At 59.6% G+C, this 23044-nt stretch overlaps 1 protein-coding gene across 5 annotated transcripts in view; it reads right to left on the reverse strand.

The window, feature by feature from the left end:
• EXD3 (exonuclease 3'-5' domain containing 3) overlaps positions 1–23044 on the reverse strand; it is a 256573-nt gene that overhangs the window by 3183 nt on the left and 230346 nt on the right. For all 5 annotated transcript variants that reach the window (XM_063175042.1, XM_063175038.1, XM_063175039.1 and 2 more), the window contains one exon: positions 7910–8003. In XM_063175042.1, the coding sequence (XP_063031112.1) occupies positions 7910–8003 (94 nt within the window). The remainder of the gene's footprint in view (positions 1–7909; positions 8004–23044) is intronic.

Raw genomic sequence — 23044 nt, forward strand, 5'->3', positions numbered from 1 at the left:
GCCCCTGTGCCCCCAGCCCCGTGCCAGGATCGCTGCCATGGCACAGGAGAGCCCCGAGCCGCAGGCCGGACCCGCCGGGGCTCTCCCGGGGCACGGCAGCTCCCCAGAACCGGGCAATGGAGGCCGAGGGCTGAGCTGCCCCCATCCATCAGGGGCCTGGCAGGGAACAGGCTGCAGTTGTTGCTGTGGGATGTCCCCGTTTTGGCAGGGGGATCTGTCCTGCTCAGGCACCAATTAAGGCAACAAAAGGCATCCTGCATCGCTCTAGCAGCACTTCTGGGGTGTTCACCCCACCCTTTTCAGGATCACGGGAGCCAGGAGCCAGCTGGGATGGAGGACACCAGCATTCCCAGCTGGCCCTTCCCTGCATTCCAGAGCCGTCAGGAGCTGGGACATGCTGGGGGAACCCGGCTGGAAACAGCCCTGAGATGGCCATCCCATCCTGGCAGGGCCGTCCTGTCCTGGCAGAGTCACCCCCGAGCTGTGCCGTGGGGTCTGGGCAGAAAGAGCCACGGGGGAGCTGGGGAAGGCTCAGCTCACAGCAGAGCCTGGTTCAGGGGGGTTCCCCAGACCCCCCCAAGACCTTCCACACCTGCCCAGGGCAGATTGCCAGCCCGAGCTGGTGGGGCATGGTCACCCCCAGTTCCCAGCACATCAACAGCCGTGCTCAGGGTCATGGCTGCCGCTGGGGATGTTTTCATGGGGGATTTGCAGGCCAGCCTTTCACCACCACGTTGCCCGGCAGCAGCACTAGTTTGGGGTTTGCTGCCACAGCACAAGAGGAAGCAGCCCCAATCCCCATCTGAGACACTGGGCAAGAGCTGGGCTCATCAGGACTGTGCCCTGAACAACTGCCCCATCGCCTCACTCACGGATAGGCCTTTCCTTCACCCCCACATCTGCTTTGGACACTGACATCTATCCTTAAAGGGAAAACAATGACCTCAAGTTCCCATTTTCTCAAATTTCTGGCAAGTGGCGAAACACCCAGGCTGCCCTGGGGAGATTCCTGAGCCACCCAGAGCAGGGATGTGGAGGGGGATCCATTTCCCAGGGGTTTCTCCAGGATGAAGCCTGCCAGTGGGTGGCAGATCCCCAAGGCAAGAACAGCGCCTCTGTCCTCACTCTGTTCCCACCCCGCTCTGCCCTGTGCCACTCCTGTGTTTGGTGGCATGGGGGGGCCTCAGCCTGGGCACCCTTTTGGGCACCCTTTTTTCTCCTATCCTCTCTGCTCTCGTGCTCCAGATCTTGAAGGGAGGGACATTGACCTTGGGTGGGATTTTAAGATCCAACGCAATGGAAACGACACTGACAGCACGCAGCACCCATGGCCAACAGCTTTCCCCATCACGGACCCTGAAATTTCCCTGGACAGAGCATGGCACCAGCACACTGACAGGGCACTGCCATTCCGTGTGCCTGCAGGGATGTGGAGTAATTTGCTCTCTCTTCCAACACGCTCCCTCTGCTGTCCTGCTGCTGGTGGGCAAAGCCAATGGCAAACTCCTCCTTCCCTGCACAGGGGGATGAGAAACCTCCAGCTCCCCCAAACACCCCAATCCCACCCCCTGAGCTCGTGGGAAAAAGGCAGGCAGGGAGGGAAAGTTCATCCCTTAAAAGCCTGAGGAGAGAAAAGCTGTGATGGTCAGCCCGTAGTTTTGCCTTTGCTTGCACCAGCCCCCTCCTAATTGTGGCTCTTCAAAGGATTGAAAATGCTACATCACTTCAAAGTGACCATTTCTGAATGGGAGCTTGTAAAACCCCTTCTCCCCCTCCCACCAAATTCTTCCCAGGGCTTTTGAAGATGCCTGTGCTCCCCTCACCGACAGGGTGAAAGGGCCACCAGGCGCCACGCACAGGATGCCAGCGGGGCACGCGGGAAAACTGAGCTGGGAAAGGCCGGGTCCCCCAGAAAAACAGGGGTTTCCAGGGAAAAGGGGGTGGGGGGCTCGAGGGAGGGATTTTTCTCCCCTTTCAGACAGTCAGAGGCCTCTCCAGTGCAGCCACGGCTCCCTTGGGACTGCATCCCAGCTTGCCTGGATGCTGCACACCCTGGAGTTCCAGGAGAGATGGAGCACAAGGCATGTGTAGGGTGCAGGGGAGCCCAGTGTACCCCTCCTTTGTGCTGGGAGCTTGTCAGATCTGTGGCTTGCAGAGCTCTGTGAGGTTCACACCAAGGGCTGGATTCCCACCGCATCGCCGCGGAGGAGAAAGGAAAGCCATTCCTTACCAAATCGATTCGAAACACTTCTTGGGAACTAATAATCCCATTATAAAACATCTTGAAAATAAAAACCCCTTTGCCTCTCACTCACCTCTCCTCCTCTTGGCTGGGTCACCCTGGGGATGACAGACCCTGGGTGAGGGGCTGAGCCCTGCAGCCCCCAGCCCCCCAAAGCTGAGCACCCCACGTGAGTGCTGCAGAGCCCCACAGGCAGCAGCAGTTGTCCCCCAGCACTGTCCCCAGCTGGGCAGTGCTCAGCACAGGAGCCATCTCCTGCTGGCCTTGCCTGTGCTTCCCACTCACAGCTCCTGCACTCCCCTGCTCACCTGTGGGAATGAATCCCATGGGAACAGCAAAAACTGCTGCTCTTCCCGCTGTGATGTCTCACTGCCCGGGGAGAGGGGATTCTGCAGCACCCCCAATCTGCTTATTTCTGCATCAGGTTCTTTCCTGAGCTAAGCAGGGCCACTATCAGTGGTGGGATCTCTCTCTGCACACACTTGTCACCTCTGCAGCAGCCCTGCTTTCTGCTCAAGCCCCTGCTGTATGCCCCGGGGTGGGGTGGCCCCATGCTCCATGAGGTGGGTGCAGCAGGAGCTCCCCAACCTGGATCTGATCTCCTTCTTTCAGCCCCCAATCACCAGCACCAAGACAGTGGGGCAGACCCATGCCAGAGGCCCATCCCACAGCCTGGGCACTGAACAGGCTCTGGGCAGTCCAAGGGACCAACAGTGCCTTCACCTGAGGGGACATGGCAGCCTCTGGGACCCACAGTCACCGGGAACACTCTGGTAGTCCCACAAAAACCCTGAACTATTGCCACAGGGAGGCTGTGGGGGCAGAGTGACTTGTCCCAAGATAGGGATGAGACAGGAGCTGCAGCTCCATGTGCCTCACTGCAAGGTCCTGCTCATGCACATGGGGCTGAACCCAGTGGGATGGACATGGGACAGGACAGGGGCTGCCCACTGTGGGCAAGGGGATGCACATTCCCCCACACAGAGGGGCTCTTAGTGGGGGTCACATTGAAAGGCCACCATGATGGTGACACTGGTGACCTGCAGTCCCTCCAGCCTATTGTGTCAGCTGCAATGCTGGAATGCTGGGTCAGCACTACTGGGACAGCACCGGGACTTCCCAGCAGGACAGGGGGGCACAGCAGGGCTTGGAAAGATGGGACGAGCAGGATCAGGGCAATCCTCTTTAGAACCTCTGCCCATTCCCCTTTCCCAGCCCACCCAGCCCTGATTTGTCTGGGAACAACCTGTCCCCACTGTGTGAGTCTGGGCTCCCCCAGGGTTTCAGTACCAGGGTGGCAGCCAACAACTTCGCAGGGAGCCAGGTACTCTTGCCCAAAATCCTGCCCCAGGGCCCTGTTCTAGCCCAGGTCCCTCTGTGTCACCCGAACCAAGGCCTTGGGGCGAGGAGCTGGGTGCCTGTCCCAGCTGGCTCAGGCAAGCACCCGGCAGCTCCTGCTGCCTCTGGAGAGGCTGTGGGTCCGGCAGCCCTGTGCCAGCCCCAGCCCTGTGCCAGCCTGAGCCCTGTGCCAGCCTGAGCCCCGTGCCAGCCCCAGCCCTGTGCCAGCCCCAGCCCTGTGCCAGCCCCAGCCCTGTGCCAGCCCCAGCCCTGCCCCACCAGAGCCATCGCAGCGTGTGTGGGGCTCAGGGCAGCCAGGCCTGGGGGCTGGGGAGGAAGCTCAAAGTTTTGTCGAGGCTTTGCACAAGGCTGAGCACAGACCTGGGAGCATTCTTGGAGTACAAAGGTGCATGGGAAACCTCGGCCTCGGTGAGAGATCAGCCTGATAAGAGGAGTTACGAGCCTGAGAAATGTGCTGATTGCAGGGCACTGAAGATGCCTGGTTATCTTTTCCTCCTCGATAAGGCAGATAAGCAAAGGACAAAGGACCCGGGATTGTGCAACCTGGGCTGCAGCAGCCTGGCCGTGATCTTAAGATGTTCCCAGGGTGGAGGAGGGAGGATGAGCTCAAGCAGGAGGCAGCTCCAGCTGCTCTCCTCTCCCCGTGCCGCTGTGGAGAGAAGCCTGCCAGCCCCTGTACCAGTGCTGGGAGCAGCACGCAGGGGTCCCGGCTCTGAACGGCCCCAGCTCCTTCCCGGGCCCCGCCGGGCACAGCGCCCCTGGCAGCAGGCACGGCAGAGCCCTGCAAAGCAGCGCACACAGCGACGGCACCGGCTCCCAGCCCTGCAAGTGAATGCCACTGAAGAGGGAGAGCTGCCTGAGCCTGGGGGTGTTTCTGGCTGCTCCCACCACTGCAGCCCCCGGTCCCATCCACGCTTGGGCACGTGAAGATGCTCCTGTTATTCCATTGCATCCTGGAGAAAAGAGAGCCTAAATGCATGGGGTGGCTGAAGGGGGCAGGGGAGCCCCTGGGTCCAGGGGTGCAACCCCTCAGGAACTCATCCCCTTCCATGCAGGAGTACTCAGAGCAGCCCAAGACAATGGGGGTGCCTTGGCCCTACAAATGGAGCTTGGTACAAAGTAGTGAGGATCCATGTGTGCAAGAGCACTCCCAGGACAGCACAAGGATCCATCTCACACCTTTTCCACATGGCAACAAGACAAGTGTGATGCTCACAGCAAAGCCAAACGCTGTAGATCAGGAAAGCCTCCAGCTGTAGGGCTTTGGGCATGCAGGGGACTCTTCCATCAGAGCTCCTGGCTCAGGCGAGTGGGTCCCACCAGCCCATGCCCTCAGCTGCCCCAGTGTGGTGGCTGGAGAGGAGGGACAGTCCTGCTGGCACCCCAGCCTTCCCCCGTGGCCTGCAGCTCTTCCTCCCACCTGCCCTGAGCTGTCTCTGCTGGCTTTTCTCCAAGCTCAGGGTGGAGCCAAGGGCTGAGAAGGGAAAGGAACCCCAAGCCACTGCTCAGGCCGGCAAGGGCAAGGTGGGTGCCCCAGGTGCTCGATGCCATGCTGCCAGCAGTGCAGGGACACTGCAGCTGCTCCCACAGCACCGCTGGGGCCATCGGGGACGTGTCCTGCACCAGTGTCTGAGCCCCAGCGCTGGCAGCTGCCCAGGGAGGGTGCCCACCCAGCATGGCAGTGGAGGCTGCACCCTGCCTGCCCAGCACCACCGACTCAGGAGCAGCAAGATCCACTGTTTCCATCTTTTGCAGCACATTTAAATGGTGAGGGGAGATTTTGCAATTAAATTCGCCTCCTGTTTGGCAGCTCCCAACGCAATGGAATGTGCTACATCCTCGCCTTTCCCAGAGACCAGATTTCATCTGGCAGAGCACCCACCGAGCTCTGGGGCCCCGTGCCAGCTGGTTTTACTGCACTGACTAAGCAAGAGTTCCCCACAGCAGACAAGAGCCTGTGACACAGCCCATTCCCCTGGCTCCCTTGGGAGCTACAGTCTGGCTCTGCCTCCAGGGAGCACTTGCCTGTGCCCTGTGGTGACCCACGGCCCTGCTCCCCTCTCTGCCCCTGTCTGCTCCAGGCACCTGAGCTGCTCAGAGCATCCCGCTGGGAAATCACAGGGAAAAGCTGTCGGGGCTTGAAACCATTTGCAGCACCTCTGTCAAAACCCTCATGCAGGGAAAATGTGTCTGCGTCAAGGATTATGTTCCCTAAAACCTGTGAAAGTCCTAGGTCCAAGTAAAAGTGAGTTATTACAGGATGAATAATTGTCCTTTCATCTCTTGGAAGCCCTGCTATAAAAATCCAGGAACCAAATGAAGCAGCACTGGCTGCAGCTGGATGCCAGCACTTGGGAGCACCTGGGCCAGATGCAGACCTGTGTTGAGAGGTGGTCCTGAAGGATCTGTCCCCATCACCCATCTGCTCCAGCACCCACCAGCTCCTCCCTGGAGAGGTGAGGCCCCCGTGGGTGGAGGTTCCCTCCTTGCCTGGAGGCAGGAGCAGGGAAAATGCATTTCTTGCCAAGCACAGCACCTGGCCATGGTCTGGGCCATGCACAGGGGCATGATAGGGACAACGTGGCCTGGGCTGGAGTCATGGGACAGGGGACAGTCCTGGTGTGTGGCTGTGGGTGCTGAACACCCCCATGCCATGTGTTGGGCCATGGCAAGGGCAGAGCAGATCCTGCCACCAACTGCTGCAGCAGGAAAATGTAAAGGAAATCAGGGAACAGGTGAGATTTTTCTTATTGACCCACTTCTGTGGCTGCCCAGCCTGTTCCAATGCCACCACCGTCCCCACCAAGCGTTGACAGAACACTGTCAGCACACCCTCCTGTTTGTCTTCCTGAATATCTGACCCAAGGTGGGACATTTTGGGGCAACACAGTCAAGCTCACACTTGCGATCCCTGCTTGCAATCCCTGCAGCTCCTGGCAAAATCCAGACAGAAATGGAACCCCCAGGATGGGGCCAGAGCCCTGGGTCGCAGGGGCTCTGCTGTGAGTCTCCAGCCCTGCGATGCCCACCTGTCTGGGAATCACAGCTTCTGTCTCATGTCTCCACCACCCCTCTGGGGATGCTGTGGCACCTTTGGTCCCTGCCCTGCCTGCTCGGGGCAGAGGATGTTCCCCATTGCAGGACCCTCCAGTGCCATGGCTGATATGGCCAGCACAGGGGTCCCTCCTGCTCCTTCCCCATGAATGCCCCAGGCCCGTGGGGGGACCCAGCAGGAGACTGCACGGCCCAATGGGGCACAGGCTGTTGCAGATGGAGGGTAAGGAGCAGAGCAAGGTGGTCCCTGAAAGAGTCTGTGTGGGCGAGCCATGGTGCTGTGTGAGACCCTCCCAGCTCCATCCACCTCATCCCAAAGGGGGAAGGGAAAACGGCTCACTCTGAACACAGAGCACAGCATTGCTATTTCCCATACTCTGGAACTGGCTGAACTGGCCTGTCTGGTCGCTGGGTACACACGCAGAGAGTGCCCTCACCAGAGAAACCGCTGGGGAGGGAGGATGTCCCGGCCTCTGGGGAGGCACAGCACTCCCAGGCACCCTGGGAACAGCTGCCCCACCACGTTCCTCATGCCCAGAGCCACACGTGCAGCCCCAGCACAGCCCCAGCCGGCCAGGAGCGCCCAGCAGCCGCCACTTCCCCTGCTCCCTGCTGTCAGCAGATGGCAAGGGATGCACCAAAGGGCTGCAGCAGAGCCTGGGCTGCCCCGGAGCAGCAGCGGGGACACGTTCCCATTCCGGTCTGCCATACGTGTCCTTTGCCACCACAATGGGTCTCCCTGAGGGAAGGAGTGTGTGCGGGTCCAGGCACCTTGAGGTATGGAGGAGCCTTCTCTCCCTTGAGCCTGCTGGGGCAGGCGGCACTGACTCAGCTCCCTGCAGCCTGACCTAATTCAAGAGGCACTGGGCAGGTGAGGAAGGCACTGGGCAGGTGAGGAAGGCACTGTGAGCAGCCCCAGCCAGGAGGCATTTCACCACCCAAGCCGAGTTTTTCACTTTCAGGTGATGAAGGCCTCAGGCTGTCACTTGAGCTACTGTTGGCATGTCACCAAGTGCCCTGGCTGGGCAATCCCGTGCACGACCCTGAGCCTTGCAGGGCAGGACAGGGCAGCCAGGGCAGAGACATAGACCGGACCTGAAAGAGCTCTGTGGGTCTGCAGCCCGTGGCAGGTTGATGGCAGGGCACTCTCATCCCCCTCTGAGAAGCCCCCAGGCCCAGGGGGATGGTCCTGCTCTGTCCAGAGCAGTGAGTCCCAGGGAAGGGCACAGGACGGGGGATCACCCACCCACTCACCTGCACTGTGCTCCCCTGACACTTGTCTGCTGCTCTCCACCAGCTGCTTCATCCTCTCCCGTGGGACCTTCAGGTACTTGTTGCAATTGCACACCTGAGGGAAGAGACAGGGGGAGGTCAGTGAGATGGCCATGGCGCTCCCTGGGCACCTCCTGCCTGCCCAGGGCACAAACCCACGCTGGGCACCCCTGGCACAGGCAGCCTCCATCACATGCACCACAGTGGGGAAATCAAGGCAAGGCCTGTCCCACGGAGCAGGGCCAGGCACCAGCACAGGGCCAAGAACCCCTCCAAGGGGCTCCCTCTGTGTGTGCCCAGCCACGAATCCAGACAGGCTGCCAGCACTGCCCACCCTGGCTCCCCAGCCAGAAAACAGCAGCAATCAGGCTGCCTTCAAGGATCAAGCAGACACTCAAAATCTCAGTTGTGGCTTCAAGATTTAATCTCTCTTGTCTGACAGAGGCTGGGGATGAAGGCTGTGGACCCCAAAACACTCTGGGCTCTCATTTGGCTCTGCTTGGCTTGGCTCTGCTGCGGCACTGTGAACACTAAGTCACGCTTTCTACCACCTTTTGTTTGCCAAAATGTACCCAGACAGGTCTCTGAGTGCCCACGTGTGCCAGGTACTGGACCCCAAGAGCTCCCTAAATCCCCCTGCTGGGGAGCACCCAGTGATGGTGCCTGGGGCCAGGCACAGGGTGCAGCTGGCAGCCAAACACTTGCCCAGAGTGAGCAGCACTAAAGCTCCCTGGGAGCATCACAGTCCTGACACCTTCCCTTTCCCCTCCCCTCCCTCCTGGGCTGGGAGCTGGTTGTTGGGATGTGCCACAACACCTTTTGTCAGCTGTTTGTTTTTAGGGGCTGTTTTCTGCACATTGCACCCAAGGCAAGAAGGGAGAGAGGTGAGCAACTTCGCTAACCAGAACAAGTCAGTTCCCTGCCAGGGGCTTTGCTCCAGAGCCTGTTGAAACCAGAAAGGTTTTTCCAGCTCCCAGGCAGGCCCTGGTGCGGGCTGGCAGCCACCCTGCTGGTTTGGGGCTGGAGCAGTGCTGGGTTCATGGCACGGGGCAGCCATGGCCCTGCTCCCACACAGCTGCCTGCAGGAGGAGCGGGGCAGGCTGATGTGCTTGGAAACGAGCTTGCCACCAGGTCCTGGCTCTTCCTTGCAGCACGATTCCCACTGGCAGCCTGCACAAAACAGCACACATCCCCATCCATCCCCATCCCAGCACACACTCCCCTTCCATCCCCATCCCAGTGCACATCCCCATCCATCCCCATCCCAGCACACACTCCCATCCCCATCCCAGCACACACTCCCCTTCCATCCCCATCCCACTGCACATCCCCATCCATCCCCATCCCAGTGCACATCCCCATCCATCCCCATCCCAGTGCACATCCCCATCCATCCCCATCCCAGCACACATCCCCATCCATCCCCATCCCACTGCACATCCCCATCCATCCCCATCCCACTGCACATCCCCATCCATCCCCATCCCAGTGCACATCCCCATCCATCCCCATCCCAATGCACATCCCCATCCATCCCCATCCCAGTGCACATCCCCAGCCTTTTTGGCCAGAAAGGACACCTGAGCTTAGTTCCCTGAGGGCCCACTGCTCCAGCCCTGCAGAGCAGCAGCATGGACAGACAGACAGAGATGGACAAGGGGTGATCTTGGAAGCACCCAAATGACATGGAAAACACTGCATCACTTTTAGAAGGGGATTTTGTGGCAATCCTCTGACTTGCACAGCAGCATCAGGGAACAACCCCTTGAGCAACTGGGGACAGAGCCCTGTGCTGCTCCTTGCTCATGCTGGGGGCAAGATGAGAGTACTGATATCATAGGGGATGGAGCATGTCCCCCTGCCCTGAGCAGGGCAAAGCCCTCCTCGGTCTCACCCTCAAACCCAGGGACCCGGGAAATGCATCTGGGTGAAAGCCCAGGGAAGCAGAATGATGCTGGGATTTATGGGAACCCGAATTCCTGCAGAGCCTGACCAGACATTGGATGGTCCCTCTGGGGCCTGAGGACAGCCCAGCTCGCACAGGCTGGACCCAGAGCGGAGATGCCACCCCTGACAGGCACCCACACCCTCACAGGGGTCCGTGGGATTGCAGCAGGCAGGCAGAAGGGACAGGCAATTGCTGGGGACATGTGCAGGTCCCACTCCCCATGACAGTGACAATGGGCTGCATGCTGGAGAGTGACACGGAGCCTGGAGGGGTGGGGATGGCACCTCTTGGGCATGGTGGTGGCAGCACCGGAGAGTCAGAGGTTTCCAGGAGGCTCCCAGACCAGCTGGGGCAGCCAGGAGAGTGCAGCAGGGCCTAAGGACACCCTCCTCCCCTGCCTTCCCTGCTGGCATGCACATGAAGGGGCTCCCCTGCCCTCTGTCACACACCAGATCCCCCAGGATGCCCAGCCCTGGCAGCTTGGAGCCCACCAGGACCCTGAGCAGCAGTGCCAGCACGCTGGGCACAGGCTTCTTGTCCTGCTTGGATGCACAGAGTGACTTTGCACGAATTTTTCTGCTTCTCTAAAGTTCGTGACTGTTGTGAATTAGGGGTAGTTCACTCCCTGGGCCAGGAATGCCCAGCAGCATAGGGGTATCCTGGCATTCCCCACTCTCTGAGGCTGCTGGGTGCTGCCAAGAGGCTCTTTGCCCCATGCCACCCCACAGCCTCTGGGCCTTCACCACCTTCAGCTTCCCAAAACCAGAGTATGAGCTCAGGAGCCAGATAAGCCACTGAAGCAGCAGCACCAATTAGCTGTAATAAAAAATTGCAATTATTTTTTTTTAATGCCTTGAGAAAATGAGCCAAAAGAGATGAAGTGACTGGGGAAGGCTGCCACTTCCACAAGCTGGGCTGCATGGCTGCTTTGCAGAGACCAGTGGTGGCTTCAGGCTTGATGCTTGGCTCCTGGGGATGCGGAACAGTTTTTGGGTGGATCTTTTGTATATAGGGTAGGGAAGTGGGGAGCCTCTCTGCTGGAGAAGGGATGGTTATTTCTTCTTGGAAAAGTGTGGTTTCTACAGATCCATCATGGCAGGACTCGCTGTGGCCCCAAAAATCTTCATGAGGTGAATCAGCAGGAGATAGTGGCACCTTGGATCACTGTCTGGGGTGCAACTGCTCTGGGCAGTGGCCATGACCTGACAGAGGGGTTTGGCATCTCTGCGACATCTCGGGGTCCTCCCAGCCCCCGTGCCGGGCTCGGGGTGGGGGTGGCAGCTCTGCCCCCGCCCCGGTCCTGCCCGATGTGCTGAGTGGGCTGAATGCAGGGGCTCTGCTCATACGAGGGATGAGGAAAGGGCAGAGTCCGGCTCGGGAGGAGGGGACTCGGGGCTGGCAGCACCCCCAGGCTTCTGAGCGCCCCCCGGCCGCTGCCGCCGGTGTCCCTGTGCCCAGCACGGTGCCCCGGGGCGCAGGGCAGCAGCGGGCACACCTCGGAGGAGGAGCAGCCCTGCCTTTCTCACGCTGGGGCAGCCCGTGCCAGCACATGCTTAGTCACTGGTAAATCCCAGCCGAGATCTGCTCTGCCCTCTGTGAAATGGATCTTGGCTGCACCCCCGCTGAAGCAATCCCGGCGCTCGGGAGCCATGGCGGGCGCGCTTTCCCACGGCAGCCCGGCCCCGGCTCCGCGTGTGAACCGGCCCGGCCCGGAGCCCCTGCCCGGCGGCCGCCGCTCCGCGTGTCCCGGGGCTCGCAGCACGGCCCCCGGAGCGGCAGCGGGTTCAGGCTCCCTGCCTGGCCTGGGAGACACCCCTGCGACACCCCCTGCGCGCCCCGGCTGGGCTGCACGCCCGTGGCAAGGATGAGGAGCGGGTGCAGCTCATGGCAGAGCGAGCCGTGCTCCCCTCACGGCCGCATTCCCTCACTGTCCCCTCTCCCTGAGCCTGTCTGCGCATCCTGGCCAAGGTGCTGCAGCTCTTGAGGGGCACTGTCACCCCTCGCCCGTGTGCTCCTCCCCAGGAGCTCGGGCCAGCATCCAGGGGGGCACAGCAGCCCAGCCAGCTCTGTGCTGTCACCACCCCGGGCATGACATGGGGATTAGAAGCAGCGATGTCATTGGACTGAGACTGTGGTGTTATCTGTGGTCCCTGAGGCCTGGCGAGGTGCTTGTCCCCATCCCCAGCAGCTTGGGCCCCCCTGCACTGAGGCTCTCCCTGCCTGTGCCACCAAGAAGGATGAAGAGGTGAAATGTCCTTTTGCAATGCTGGCAGCCCAGCCGGCGCCCTGTTTTTGTTTAGGATGATCCCTGCCTCTCCCAGCCCTCCTGGCTGGGGATTTCAGCAGCAGTGACGCATGAACCTCCCAGGACTCGAGCGACTGGATGCTTGAGCCTGGAGCTCCAGGGCCATCTCAGCATCCCATCCTCTTTCTGCACCTCCACCCATGGAGCTGAGAAGCTGAAAGAAAACTCAAGTTCAGCAGATAACAGGAGCCAAACCTCTGGTGATCCAAAAAGGCTGCGAAAGTCAGTGTGAGCTTGGCTAAGCTGGCAGCATAAGCTCAGGTGGATGTAGGCTGGTACCCCAAACACGTGGAAGATGAGCAGTTCAGACAGCACTAGAGTCAGTTTTGCTCGTTTCTTTGGGATCTCTAAAAGCTGCATTTTCAAAGTGCTTTCAGTCACCTTGGTGATGCTGACCTCTGCCCAGAGGAGCCACCCTGGCACAGCCTCTGGGCCTTAGGGCTCCTTCCACCTGCTCTGCTGACAAACATCCCAGGCCAGCATCACTGAGGGATCTCCTTGGCTGTGAGACACAGATCTCTGCCTGGAGAGCTCCTGGCTTGGGAAATCCTCAGTGTAAAGGATCCAACCTGCTGTGAAGGAAAACAGTGCCCGGTGTGAACTCTTTGGGGCAATTCAGGGCAGCTCATGTCAGGACAATTCCTTGGTGTCTTCTGCTCGCTGTATCACGGGACTACTCAACAGCCACCTGCAGTGATCTTTTTTCCTACTCACCACCTACCCTCTCCTCTTTCTCCCTCTCTCCAAGATGGATATCACCTGGTGAAAGGGCCACTCCTCCGGATGGAGGTTGCAAATCTCCCTTTGGTTGTGAAAGCACAGCCCTTGAGCATCCAGGAGTTTCTTTCAGGGACTTATCAAGAGTTGAAACCTCCCCAGAGTGCAGGATGCCAGGGCTCAGCACAGGCTGCCCTCTATTACCTCCAAGGCCAGGAATTATGGACTTGCCTCTGCTCACCTCCTGCCTACAACACAAAGCAGAGTGCCCAGGAAGGTGGGAAATGGTGGGAAGGGCAGTGAAAGAAAACCAGGTAATAACCCAGCAGATGTGATGCAGAGGTCAGAAGCTGACCATGCTCATCTGCCCACGTGTCTGTTTTCTCACATTTTTCCCAAGTGACTTCAGCTGCGCTTGCTGCACCCACAGCTTTGACCTTCAGACACTCTCCTCTTCCTCCAGCAACGCTCTGCCCTGTAGCACCTTCGACGTCCTTGCACAAAGAGCAGAAACTCAGCAATTCAGCCCACTGGGTGCAAAGGCCACCTCTGGGTGCAGTGCTGGGTACAGCCATCTCTCCAAGGGGATTTTCAGAGAGCAGCTGGCTGGGCCATGTCCCTTCCCCTTTATGCCAAGAGCTTTCCTCACTGATCCTCTGATCACCAGTGCCTGGAATCACAAAGGTGCACATTGCTGCTCCTGCTCTTTTGCAATGGTCCAGTGCCTGTCCTTGGGTACCAGCAAACTGCCCAGCAGCAGAGGAGATGCTGGGTGTGCAGCCTGGTACCTCCAGAGGGCAAAGGCTCTCTGTGCACACAACAGCCCTGAGTGCCCACAGCACCAGGGCAGCCCTCCGTGCCAGGGCTGTGATGCTCCCTCACGGACACGCAGCCTGGGCATGCTCTGCCAAGCCTGCCTGCACACCCAGCAGCAGGGGTTTCATGGCCATCTGGGCTCAGCAACCTGCTGCCAGTGAAACACAGGGCTGCCAGTGGGATCCTGGCACCAGGGGCCGTTTGGTTCACAAAGAGGGAAGGGCTCTGTTTATTGAATCATTAACATCACTTCCCTCACTGCCAGCCAGGTACTCCAAGAGGTCTCTCAGGCAAGTGCTGACCTAGCCCAACCCTGCTAAGCTGGTAAAATGACATGGATCCCATGCCAGCCTGGTACTGTGTTCCCACTGCTTTCTCTGCTCCCGCTTTGCTATTAGTCATCCATTTCTGGAAGGTTTCTCATGCATAATAAAGTGTTTCAACACTTGCATAAGCCAATTCTTCTCATCAGGAGTGACCTGCTGCATTTCCCAACACTTTCCCTAGGCAGTTCTTCCAACTGCCATGAAATATGGAGTTAAAACATGAAGTTTTCTATTCCCCTCGAGGCAAAAGGTGTGGGAAATCAAACAGATAAGAATGCCTTTAATTAGTATCATTTGCATAAGCTCTGGGAAAGGCTCACCTGACAGCTCCAAGGGCCTTGCTTGTCTGGGAGCATCAGCCACGGCTGAAACGGGCAGATTAGCAGAGTTCCTCTGACTGGGTGATAGTGAGAGTGACGGTGATAGAGCCCTGGAGGCTCCATGGATACCCCAGCTCCTGCTGGCTCCTCCCTGGGGCACCCCAGCTCCCACTGCCTCCTGTCTGTGCAGTGCAGATGCTGCTGGCTCCCTTTCGGGTCCCCACAGCTCCCACTGGCTTCTTGTCAGGGCACCCTCTTCTCCATTCCCCCCTCCCCAGCGTGCAGCTGCTCTGAGCAGAGAGGTGACTCGTGGGCTGGGGTGAAGGGCAGGGATGGGAAGAGAGGAGAGGGAGCACAGGCGCATCCCGGACGAGGCGTGGAGGCCGTGCAGCAGGCTGGGCGTGCGGCAGGGATGGGAGCAGGCGGGGCAGCCTCGGCTCGGCTCTCCCCGCCGCACTCACGCTCCCTCGAGCACAGACACTGCCGGTCCCCGACCACAAACCCCATCCCCTGCCGTCACTGCCGAGGGTGACAACCAAAGCCCTTTTCAGTACCTCAAGGCCTTTGCAGTGATGAGAATCTCACCCCACACTACACCTAAACCCACATGCAAAGCTGAATTTCCCAGAGGAAAAAAAAATCATGCTCAACCCGCCTCCCGCTGCACACATCCCCTCTCGGATCCCTCCAGTTGCCTCTCAGCTACCTCAAGACTCACTTGCTCATCTTCCCTCTCAGCTGGGCTGGGCGCCCCAAAGAGCTGAAGCTGCCACAGCACCCTTGACCCAACCTTCACTGTAGCCCTGAGCCCTGTTTATACAGCACCCAGCACATGGGTGCTGCTCTGGGACAGGCTCGGGGCAGGTTGAATAGCAAAGCAAAGCAGCAATAACAGCCTCCTAACGAGGTTACACAGCATCCCTGGAGACCTGGCTTTAGGGTGAGCTCTGTGCCAGGAGCTGCTGGGCCGGGGTTGGAGCTGTCCCTTCCCACCCTCCTGATTGCGGTGCCTCCGCTCCTCGAGCCTACACCAGCACCTTCCTGCCTTCTAAATGTGCTTTATGTCCAACCCTGGGGTGAAGGTTAGCCCCTCCTGTGTCATGCAGCTCCAGGACACCCACCTCCTGCTCCAGTCTGCTCCAGAGCCTGTGCCACAGCAGGAGAAGGGTTAATTTACCCAGCTCCCTGCAATTCAGCTCATTGCTGCTCCTCTTTATCAAGCTACTGAGTTTTATCCAGCTGCAGGTGAGAGCTCTGCTCTTGGTCAGAGGAGTCCAGAGGCTGATGAACCCCAGGGCTGGGAAAAAAACCCAAATCAAGCTCTGGAATTGCCCAGCACTGGAATCAGAGCGAGAGTCCACATCCTACCAGCTCATATTCCAAAACTAAAATGCAGGTGGAAATCTGGCTACCAAGCAACCCCAGACCTTCAGGAGCAACATGTTTTGGCACCAGAAATGGAAGAGGTCATTCAGATACATTTTCTGCCCTCGAGAGTCAGAGCCCTGGAAACTGCAAATGGGCAAAGCCATTCTCTGTTCAGAGGATCGCCACGCTCAGGTCATTGACACTCGGGCACCAGCACTGCTCGTCCTGCCCCGAGGGCTCCTGTGCTGCGGGCTGGGCTCCTGCCTGAGCCGGCCCCAGGAATCCCCGGGGCAGCCCATGATCCCTGCTGCACCTTCCCCTGCACTCCCAGCCCAGCTGGGGCTGTGTCCTCTGCTCCTGGGGCTGGACGAGCTCTAGGAAAGTATCTTTACTGTGTGTGAAGCAACAGCCACCCTTATTCCAGCTCCTTCTGGCTTCCCCAGGCAGCTGTCCTCCCTCTGGCTGAGATCCTGGGACCAGCTGTGTAATGTACATCAGGGGCTTGTTCCCCTGCCTGGTGCTGAGCCCTCAGAGCTGTGCCTGCCTGGAAGTTGTATCTTCAGCTCTCTGCTTTTCCCCAGAGCAGTTTCCAGCCCTGAGCAAATGGCCAGGGCCACCCTGGCCAGGTGGCTGCCCAGCTCTGCTCCTCCATGGCCATCTGGTCCCCGAGCATACTGCCCTCTCCTCTGCCTTCCCCGGGGAGCTGGGGGGCTGCCCTGGGACGTTCCCCAGGCCAGCACTGCAGCTGAGTGGGGTGAGGATGTGCAGGCAAAGGCAGAACCAGGGAAGCTGGGCTCATGTTTCAGCTTCTATTTTTATCTGGGAACCCAAGTCTGCTATGCAGAGGCCCCCGGGGGACACACTGCCTTCCCCAGCTGGATCCAGATACCATCAGAGCACTATCACTGTGCCAGACCTCCGGGTAGAGGACAGCATCACCCGAGGCACTGGGACATCCTCCTGGCTCCTGGTGTGCTGGGCAGGAGGGAAGGAGCTGGGGACAGCTCTGCAGACCAGGTCCCCATGCCTCCAGCTGCTCTGAGGTCAGGAACACTTCATCACAGGTGGAGCTGCAGATCAGCCCTGCCACACTCTCACCAGGCCACCACCCGGGTCAGCAGCCAAGTGTAGGTGTCCCCTCTCAAGCTGGATTTCATTTCTGTGCCAGGGGAGGGGGATGCTCAGGGCCTGGGGCCGCGCCTGCAGCCCCCAACCCACCAGGTGCTCTGTGGGAGCCCATGCTGACGCTGTGGGGCTGCACCAGCCCCATCCCTTTCCATTTGTTAAAGCAAATAAACCTGATTTGGTGGCCAGAGCTGCAGGAAAATGGGAACTTGAGCCACTGCAGCCCAAGCAGCTCGTGTGTAGCTGCAGGTTGGCCAGGGCAGAGGCTGCACTCACTGATGGAGAGCTGGCTCCTGGCGTGGGAACGCAGTGTGGGAGCCCCTGGTCCTGGGCAATGCCAGTGAGCAAGGGGACACAGCTGGGAGGAGGTGAGCCCCCATCCCGGTGGGCAGTGCCTGCTACTTTAACTGGGGAGGAGAGTAGGAGCAGCCGCAGAAAACGGGAATATATTAAAAAAAAAAAAAAAAAAAAAAAAAAAGGCGTGAGAAAGGAAATCTGAGCGAGGCCTGGAGCAATCTACCCAATCCAGCGGAAACAATGGCCCAGGAAGAAAAACCAGTTCCTACACATAAGGTAGAACAGGCTGGGAACGCTGGAGGAGGGGCGGGAGGCTCCCGGCACAAACAAGCCGGGCATTATGCGGCGGCGCTGCGCGGGGCACGGTGCCCCTGCCCGGGCACGGGACCCCCGTCCTGCCGGGCCGGGCCGGGCCGGGCTGGCACCCACCACCCACCGCAGGGACGCACAGCAGCTCGGGCTGGCGGGGCTCACCTCCCAGCTGGGCTGCGCTGGGCTGCGTTTAGCACCCAAACTGGGCTCAGCTCCCTGGTTTAACTCAGCTAGGCTCAGTATCCAGGCTGGGATCAGCCACTGGTCTGAGATTAGACCTGAAAATGGGATCAGAAACGTTGTGCCTGGGATTAACCCACATTTTGAGATTAGCCCCCAGGCTGGGCTCACTTCCCGGCAGGGTTTACTCCAGGATGGGCTCATCTCCAAACTGAGCTCGCCCCCGGGATGGGCTGATCCTCAAACTGAGCTCAGCCTCAGGATGGGATGATCCCCAGGCTGAGCTCATCCCCAGACAGGGCTCAGCCCCAAGGGCTGCAGAACACACAGAGCTGCTGGCTGGGCTCCCCCAGGCTGCTGGCACGTGCCTCCTGGACACTTTGGGAAGTGGCACTGCTTGGCCACCTCCTCACGTCCCCACATGCCACTGTGGGAAGCTCACTGTCCCCCTGGCACACCCTAGCAGGCAGACCCAGGGGGATGGAGACAGCCCAGGTGGACAAATCAGCTCCAGCAGGTCCAGGGGCTGCTCCCTGCCCTGGCCACGGGCACCCATCCACACCCTTGGCTGTGTGGCAGCAGCTGGGATGTGCCAGGGGGTTGTGCTCCCCACAGCTGGGAGAGCTGCATACTTTCACTCTGAAGCAGAATCTTAAACTCCTAAACTCAAAACCACCATCACAATCCTCACCACGAGCAGTCTGGCTGTGCCACTGGCACTGGAGGAGGTGTTTGCCCCCTCGGGCCAGCCTTCACTGCTGAGGCTGAGGACAGATGGGTGTCCCCAGAACACGGGCCATGGATTTACCCTGGCCTGGCACCAATTCTCACTTTGGGGATGGTCCCAGTGAGTGTGGGCCTACTCCAAAAACAGTCACCACCTTGGCACAAAGAGTGTAGGGAGGGAGCCAGAGAGAAATGACAGATGCCACCCTGACAGGGCCCAAAAGGGCTGCAGTACCCTGTGCTTGGCCAAGGAGGACTGGGAACAAGCTGGGGCTTGGGAGGTGTCATGGAGTGTGCCACACTGATGGGGACATCCCTGAACTGAGGGCTCCTGGGACCCCGGGGTCCTGGGCAGTGGGCAGGGGGCTGCTCCCATGGACAGGTGAGGAGGAGGAGGAGGGGGAGCCCTGTGCTTTGCTGGGTTTCTCTGCCCAGTGTCTCACTGCAGGTGTGCCAGCATCCCTCTCCCTAGACAGTCCCTCTGGGGTGGGATTTACGCTGCTCACCTCTGGGATTTCCCACCTCTGGGTGTGGCTGCAGGACTTGCCATGAGGGAAGAAGGTCCATGGGCTGGCAACATTTTCTGAGAAACCTTTCGTAGGGCAAAGGTGGACGAGGGGTGGACTTGGGGGAGTACCAGGCTGCTGCCAAGCACATTTGGAAGGCTGTCCCTGTCTGAGGCAAGGGCTCAATGTACCCTAAGGGTGCAGCTCTTCCCACAGCGAGCAGGGCATACACTGCACAGCTGGGTTCAGGCAGCATTCCCAGCAAAGAGGGGCTTACAGGGACCACCACTCTCTTTGAGATCAACCATCTGCATCTCATCCTGAGGAAAAACGCCAGCTCTTCACACACAACTTCTCCAAAAGGCTCCCCAAAGCAGTCTCAGAGAGAAGCCACACTGGCTGCTAGCTACGACCAGCTAGAGGAAAACCCAGGGAGCAGGGGAAGACCTGCTGCTGCCAGAATAAGAACAAACCCCAGGAAGCCTTGGGCACTTATTCCCCATGTTCCCAGCCTGACACCTCCCAGATGTGTTAACATGACCCCAGCGTGTTGGTGACACGTGGGGTCACCATGGTGTGATGGGGGCTCAACCCATCCACAGCTCCTCACCACAGCAGCAGGGGGTGCAGGGAGTGATCTACAGCATCACAGGTTTGTGTCACATGCACAAAAAGGTAAAAATGGGCAATAATGTACAAATGTGGCATTTTTTTTGCTCTTGCTGGGCCCAAGGGAGTTGCTGTCTATTGTTTCAGTGGCCAAGTGGAGGAGTCAAAGCTGGGGCAGATGACAGGAGTGATCTGACCCTGCCACGCCTGTGTTTGCCGTTTCCCTGACGGACAGGACGTGGGCAGGTGAGCGGTGGCATAACTGTAATTTCACCTTACAGAAAAAAAATGCCTTCGAGTGAAAAATGCTGATGGGCAATTTGTGGGGGTGAAGCTGGAGCAGAAAGGTGTATGCTTCATTCCTCACATTCCTCTCCAGCTTCCTTGGGATAGTGGCTGTGCTCCCCAGGGCCCTCCCAGTGCCCAGGGGGTGATGGAGAGGGCTGAGGATCCTGTCCTGCCACCTTGCTGCCTCCACCAGCTGGGCAGGGCTGAGCATCTTCCCCTCCTTTCCCATTGTGGGGAAGGAGGAATAGGACTGAGGTCTGCGAAATGTAATCTGGATCAATGTGGGCCGCACCTTCAGAAACACCCGGGTGAGGGACGCTCGCAGGCCCCGCCGTGTCCCCGGTCCCATCCTGCCGAATCCCGGTGTCCTGCCACACGCACGGCTGGCACCCCGCCTGCCCGGGGCCGCACCTCGGGCATCTCGGGCTCATCCCACCGCCCGAGCACAGAGGGATTTCCCCTCCCGCAGACGCCTCCCCGGGTCCCCTCTCCTGCAGCAGCACCCCGAGCACCGAGCAGGGGCCGCGCTCCATCCCCGCTCCCTCCCGGGCACCGCGGGGGCACCGCGCCAGCCGCTGATGGGAAAGTTCAGGGTCGGGCCGAGCGCGGGGAGAGGCTCATAAAGGGCTCTTTGTGCCGCAGCTCTGCCCCGGCTCCGCGCACGGAGCCCGCGGCCCCACAGCGAAATGCAGCCCAGAAATATGACAAGACATCTTTTTCCCAGGGTGCTGGTAAAGTCTAATTAAACATTTCAGCACACTCGAGTAAGGGAATGTCTGCTTCTCAGGCCTGGGCCGTCCCAGCTGGAAATCCCCTCCGATGCGAGCGGGCCGGGGCAGGCTGACCCAGAAAGATGCTGCTCGGGCGTAGGGATGGTGTGAGCCCACACACCAGAGGGGACAACCTGCTCCTCCCCGACCCCTCCACGCCAGCACGGGCCCACTGCTGTCTCCCGCTCTGGAGGAGGCACCCAGGCTGGAACAGCTGGAGAAGGGCACACACAGACAGGTCTGTTGTGGCAGTGCCACCCCTGGCACTTGTGGGAGCTGGGGTCCCTGTACCTGCGGGGGCAGCAGCCCAGGGTGCACAGCCTGCAGGGACAGGATGCAGCAGCTCCTTCAAGAGATGGTGTCAGGAAATCTAGTGAGGCTAGAATTGTCATTCTGCTATTTTAAAGAATGAAAGAAAAAGAAAATAGCACAAAAGAGCTGAGCAGTGAAGCCAGGTGATTCCAGGAATGAGGAGCCCTGTAAGGCAACAGTCTGGGGCACAGCAGCTTGGAGACCCCCCTAAAATCACTTGGATGTCCAGGACAGGTCTCATGACAGTGAGCTGGCACAGCTCTCCACATTACTGAACACTGACTTTGGCCATTAACTGCAGCAATTCCTCACCACCTTGTTTCTAGCAGGCACAGACCGGATGCAAAAATATCCCACCCCTGATGCTCTGGTGTCTGACCCAGCCTCATGGAGGGGACATGGTGGCACTGAACTACTGCCCTGCAGCATCCCTTGTCCCACCTGACACAGCCCAGTGGGAGCAGCACACCAAGGACAGGCAGTGTTGGGGGCCAGGGAGCTGCTGCTTTCCCATGGGCAACCTCAGCATCGGAACCAGGTCACCCAGGAAAGGATTACTCCAAAAATGTGCCATTTCTGAGATCAGTAAGTGCTGGGAAGGTGTCTGCCCTGAGATTCAGAGCAGTGTGACAGACCATGCAATGACACTTGTAATTTGGCATCCCATGGGGTGGAATTTGGCAGAACTGGTCTCTCCTGCTCTAAGGACATTCCAGCTCCTGCATGGGCAGTCTGAACTGAACTCCCTCAATACATACAGCAACCGTGGGTTTAATCCAGCTCTGCCCCCTCAGTCAGACAAGCAGCAGCAGCTCCTGGGGGAGCTTCATCCTGGCCCACTGAGGCCCCAGGGCCAAGGTTCCTGTCACTGTGCTGGCAATCATTCCCGGGAACTCTCCCTCTGGTGTTGTGCCTCCCCTCACTGGATGCTCCCCCCAGGGAAAATGGCAACACCAGCATCTGGTATGTGACTGTGGATGGCTGGCAGCCCTGGAGGGGGTCACAGCCACATGCAGGGCTGTCCCCAGGGGCCACACGCTCACAGGGTTTGTCCTTCTCCTTTCACTGCAGTGGGAGGGGGAGGGAGGCTGGATTTAGGAAGAAATCTTGACTTTTCTAGGAAAAGCAAGGCAGGCAGCAGGGTCTTTACATCGTCCCTGTGCAGCACCTGGGCTGTGCTGCACTGTCCAGGCTTTGTGCGATGTATCTGTCCCTGAATCCTGATCCACTGCGGGTGCCCAGGTGGCACCATGAGCCCCAGTCCTAGCACAGACACAGGCAGCGAGGCAGGGCACCCACTGAGAGCACCCACCACCCGTGCAGTGCACACACCGAGGGGGCTCATCCCTATGGACCCCCGGAGAGCCCATCCCCACTGGGAACCACAGCCCACACCCTGCTTGCGTGCCCACAGCTGGGGAGACTGTGACACCCCGGCCCTTACAGGGAGCCAGATCCTGAACTGCTGTCCCACTGTTTCCCAGGCTCTTGTACCGCCGGCGAGGGTGCGAGCGCCAGGGGAGCGGCATCGGGGTGCGAGGGAAGCGGAGACAAAGGCGTTGCACCGCCCTCCTCCTCCTGCTGCCCTCCTCCCGGCGCTCGGCGAGGCGGCAGGACTCTGGGAAGGGAAAAGGTTCCCAAGGCGAAGGTGTTAAATGCCCTTCTCCCGTGCTGCTGTCACCTCGCGGCCCCGGGGCTGTGAGAATCAGGCTCTATTATCCCCTCCCTAGGAACTAGCATACTGTACTAACCTTTTCACATGAAAGCCACGCTCTGTTTGCCAACAAAAGCCGACTCTCGGTTCCCAGGAGCGGGGAAAACCCAACCCTGAGCGGGGCTGCGGGGCCGGGGGTGCCGGGGGCTCTGCAGGTGGGGCTCAGCCCGGTGCAGCCGCTGGGCTGGAGCAGGAGCACCCTCCCCAGGGTGAGGATCCTCCTTCCCCATCCCGGGGTGCCCGGCTTGTCCCCCCCAGAGAGGGGTGGATGGGGCTGAAGGTGGGGGGCAAGGGGCACTCCCTGTCCCGGGGTTTGTGCTGCAGGGAGCCCTTCCCTGGGCACGCTGCCCCAGCTGTCGCCTGTCCCCAGGCTGGCAGACCCTCATCAGCTCCCCCAGGTTCCCCCTGAGAAGTTTGCGGGGCTCAAGCTGGTTCTTCTCCCACCACTGACCAAAGCAGGTCAGGCTCTGCAAGGACT

The sequence above is a fragment of the Melospiza melodia genome, chromosome 22, assembly GCF_035770615.1.
Source record: "Melospiza melodia melodia isolate bMelMel2 chromosome 22, bMelMel2.pri, whole genome shotgun sequence".
In the NCBI taxonomy this organism is placed as follows: domain Eukaryota; kingdom Metazoa; phylum Chordata; class Aves; order Passeriformes; family Passerellidae; genus Melospiza; species Melospiza melodia.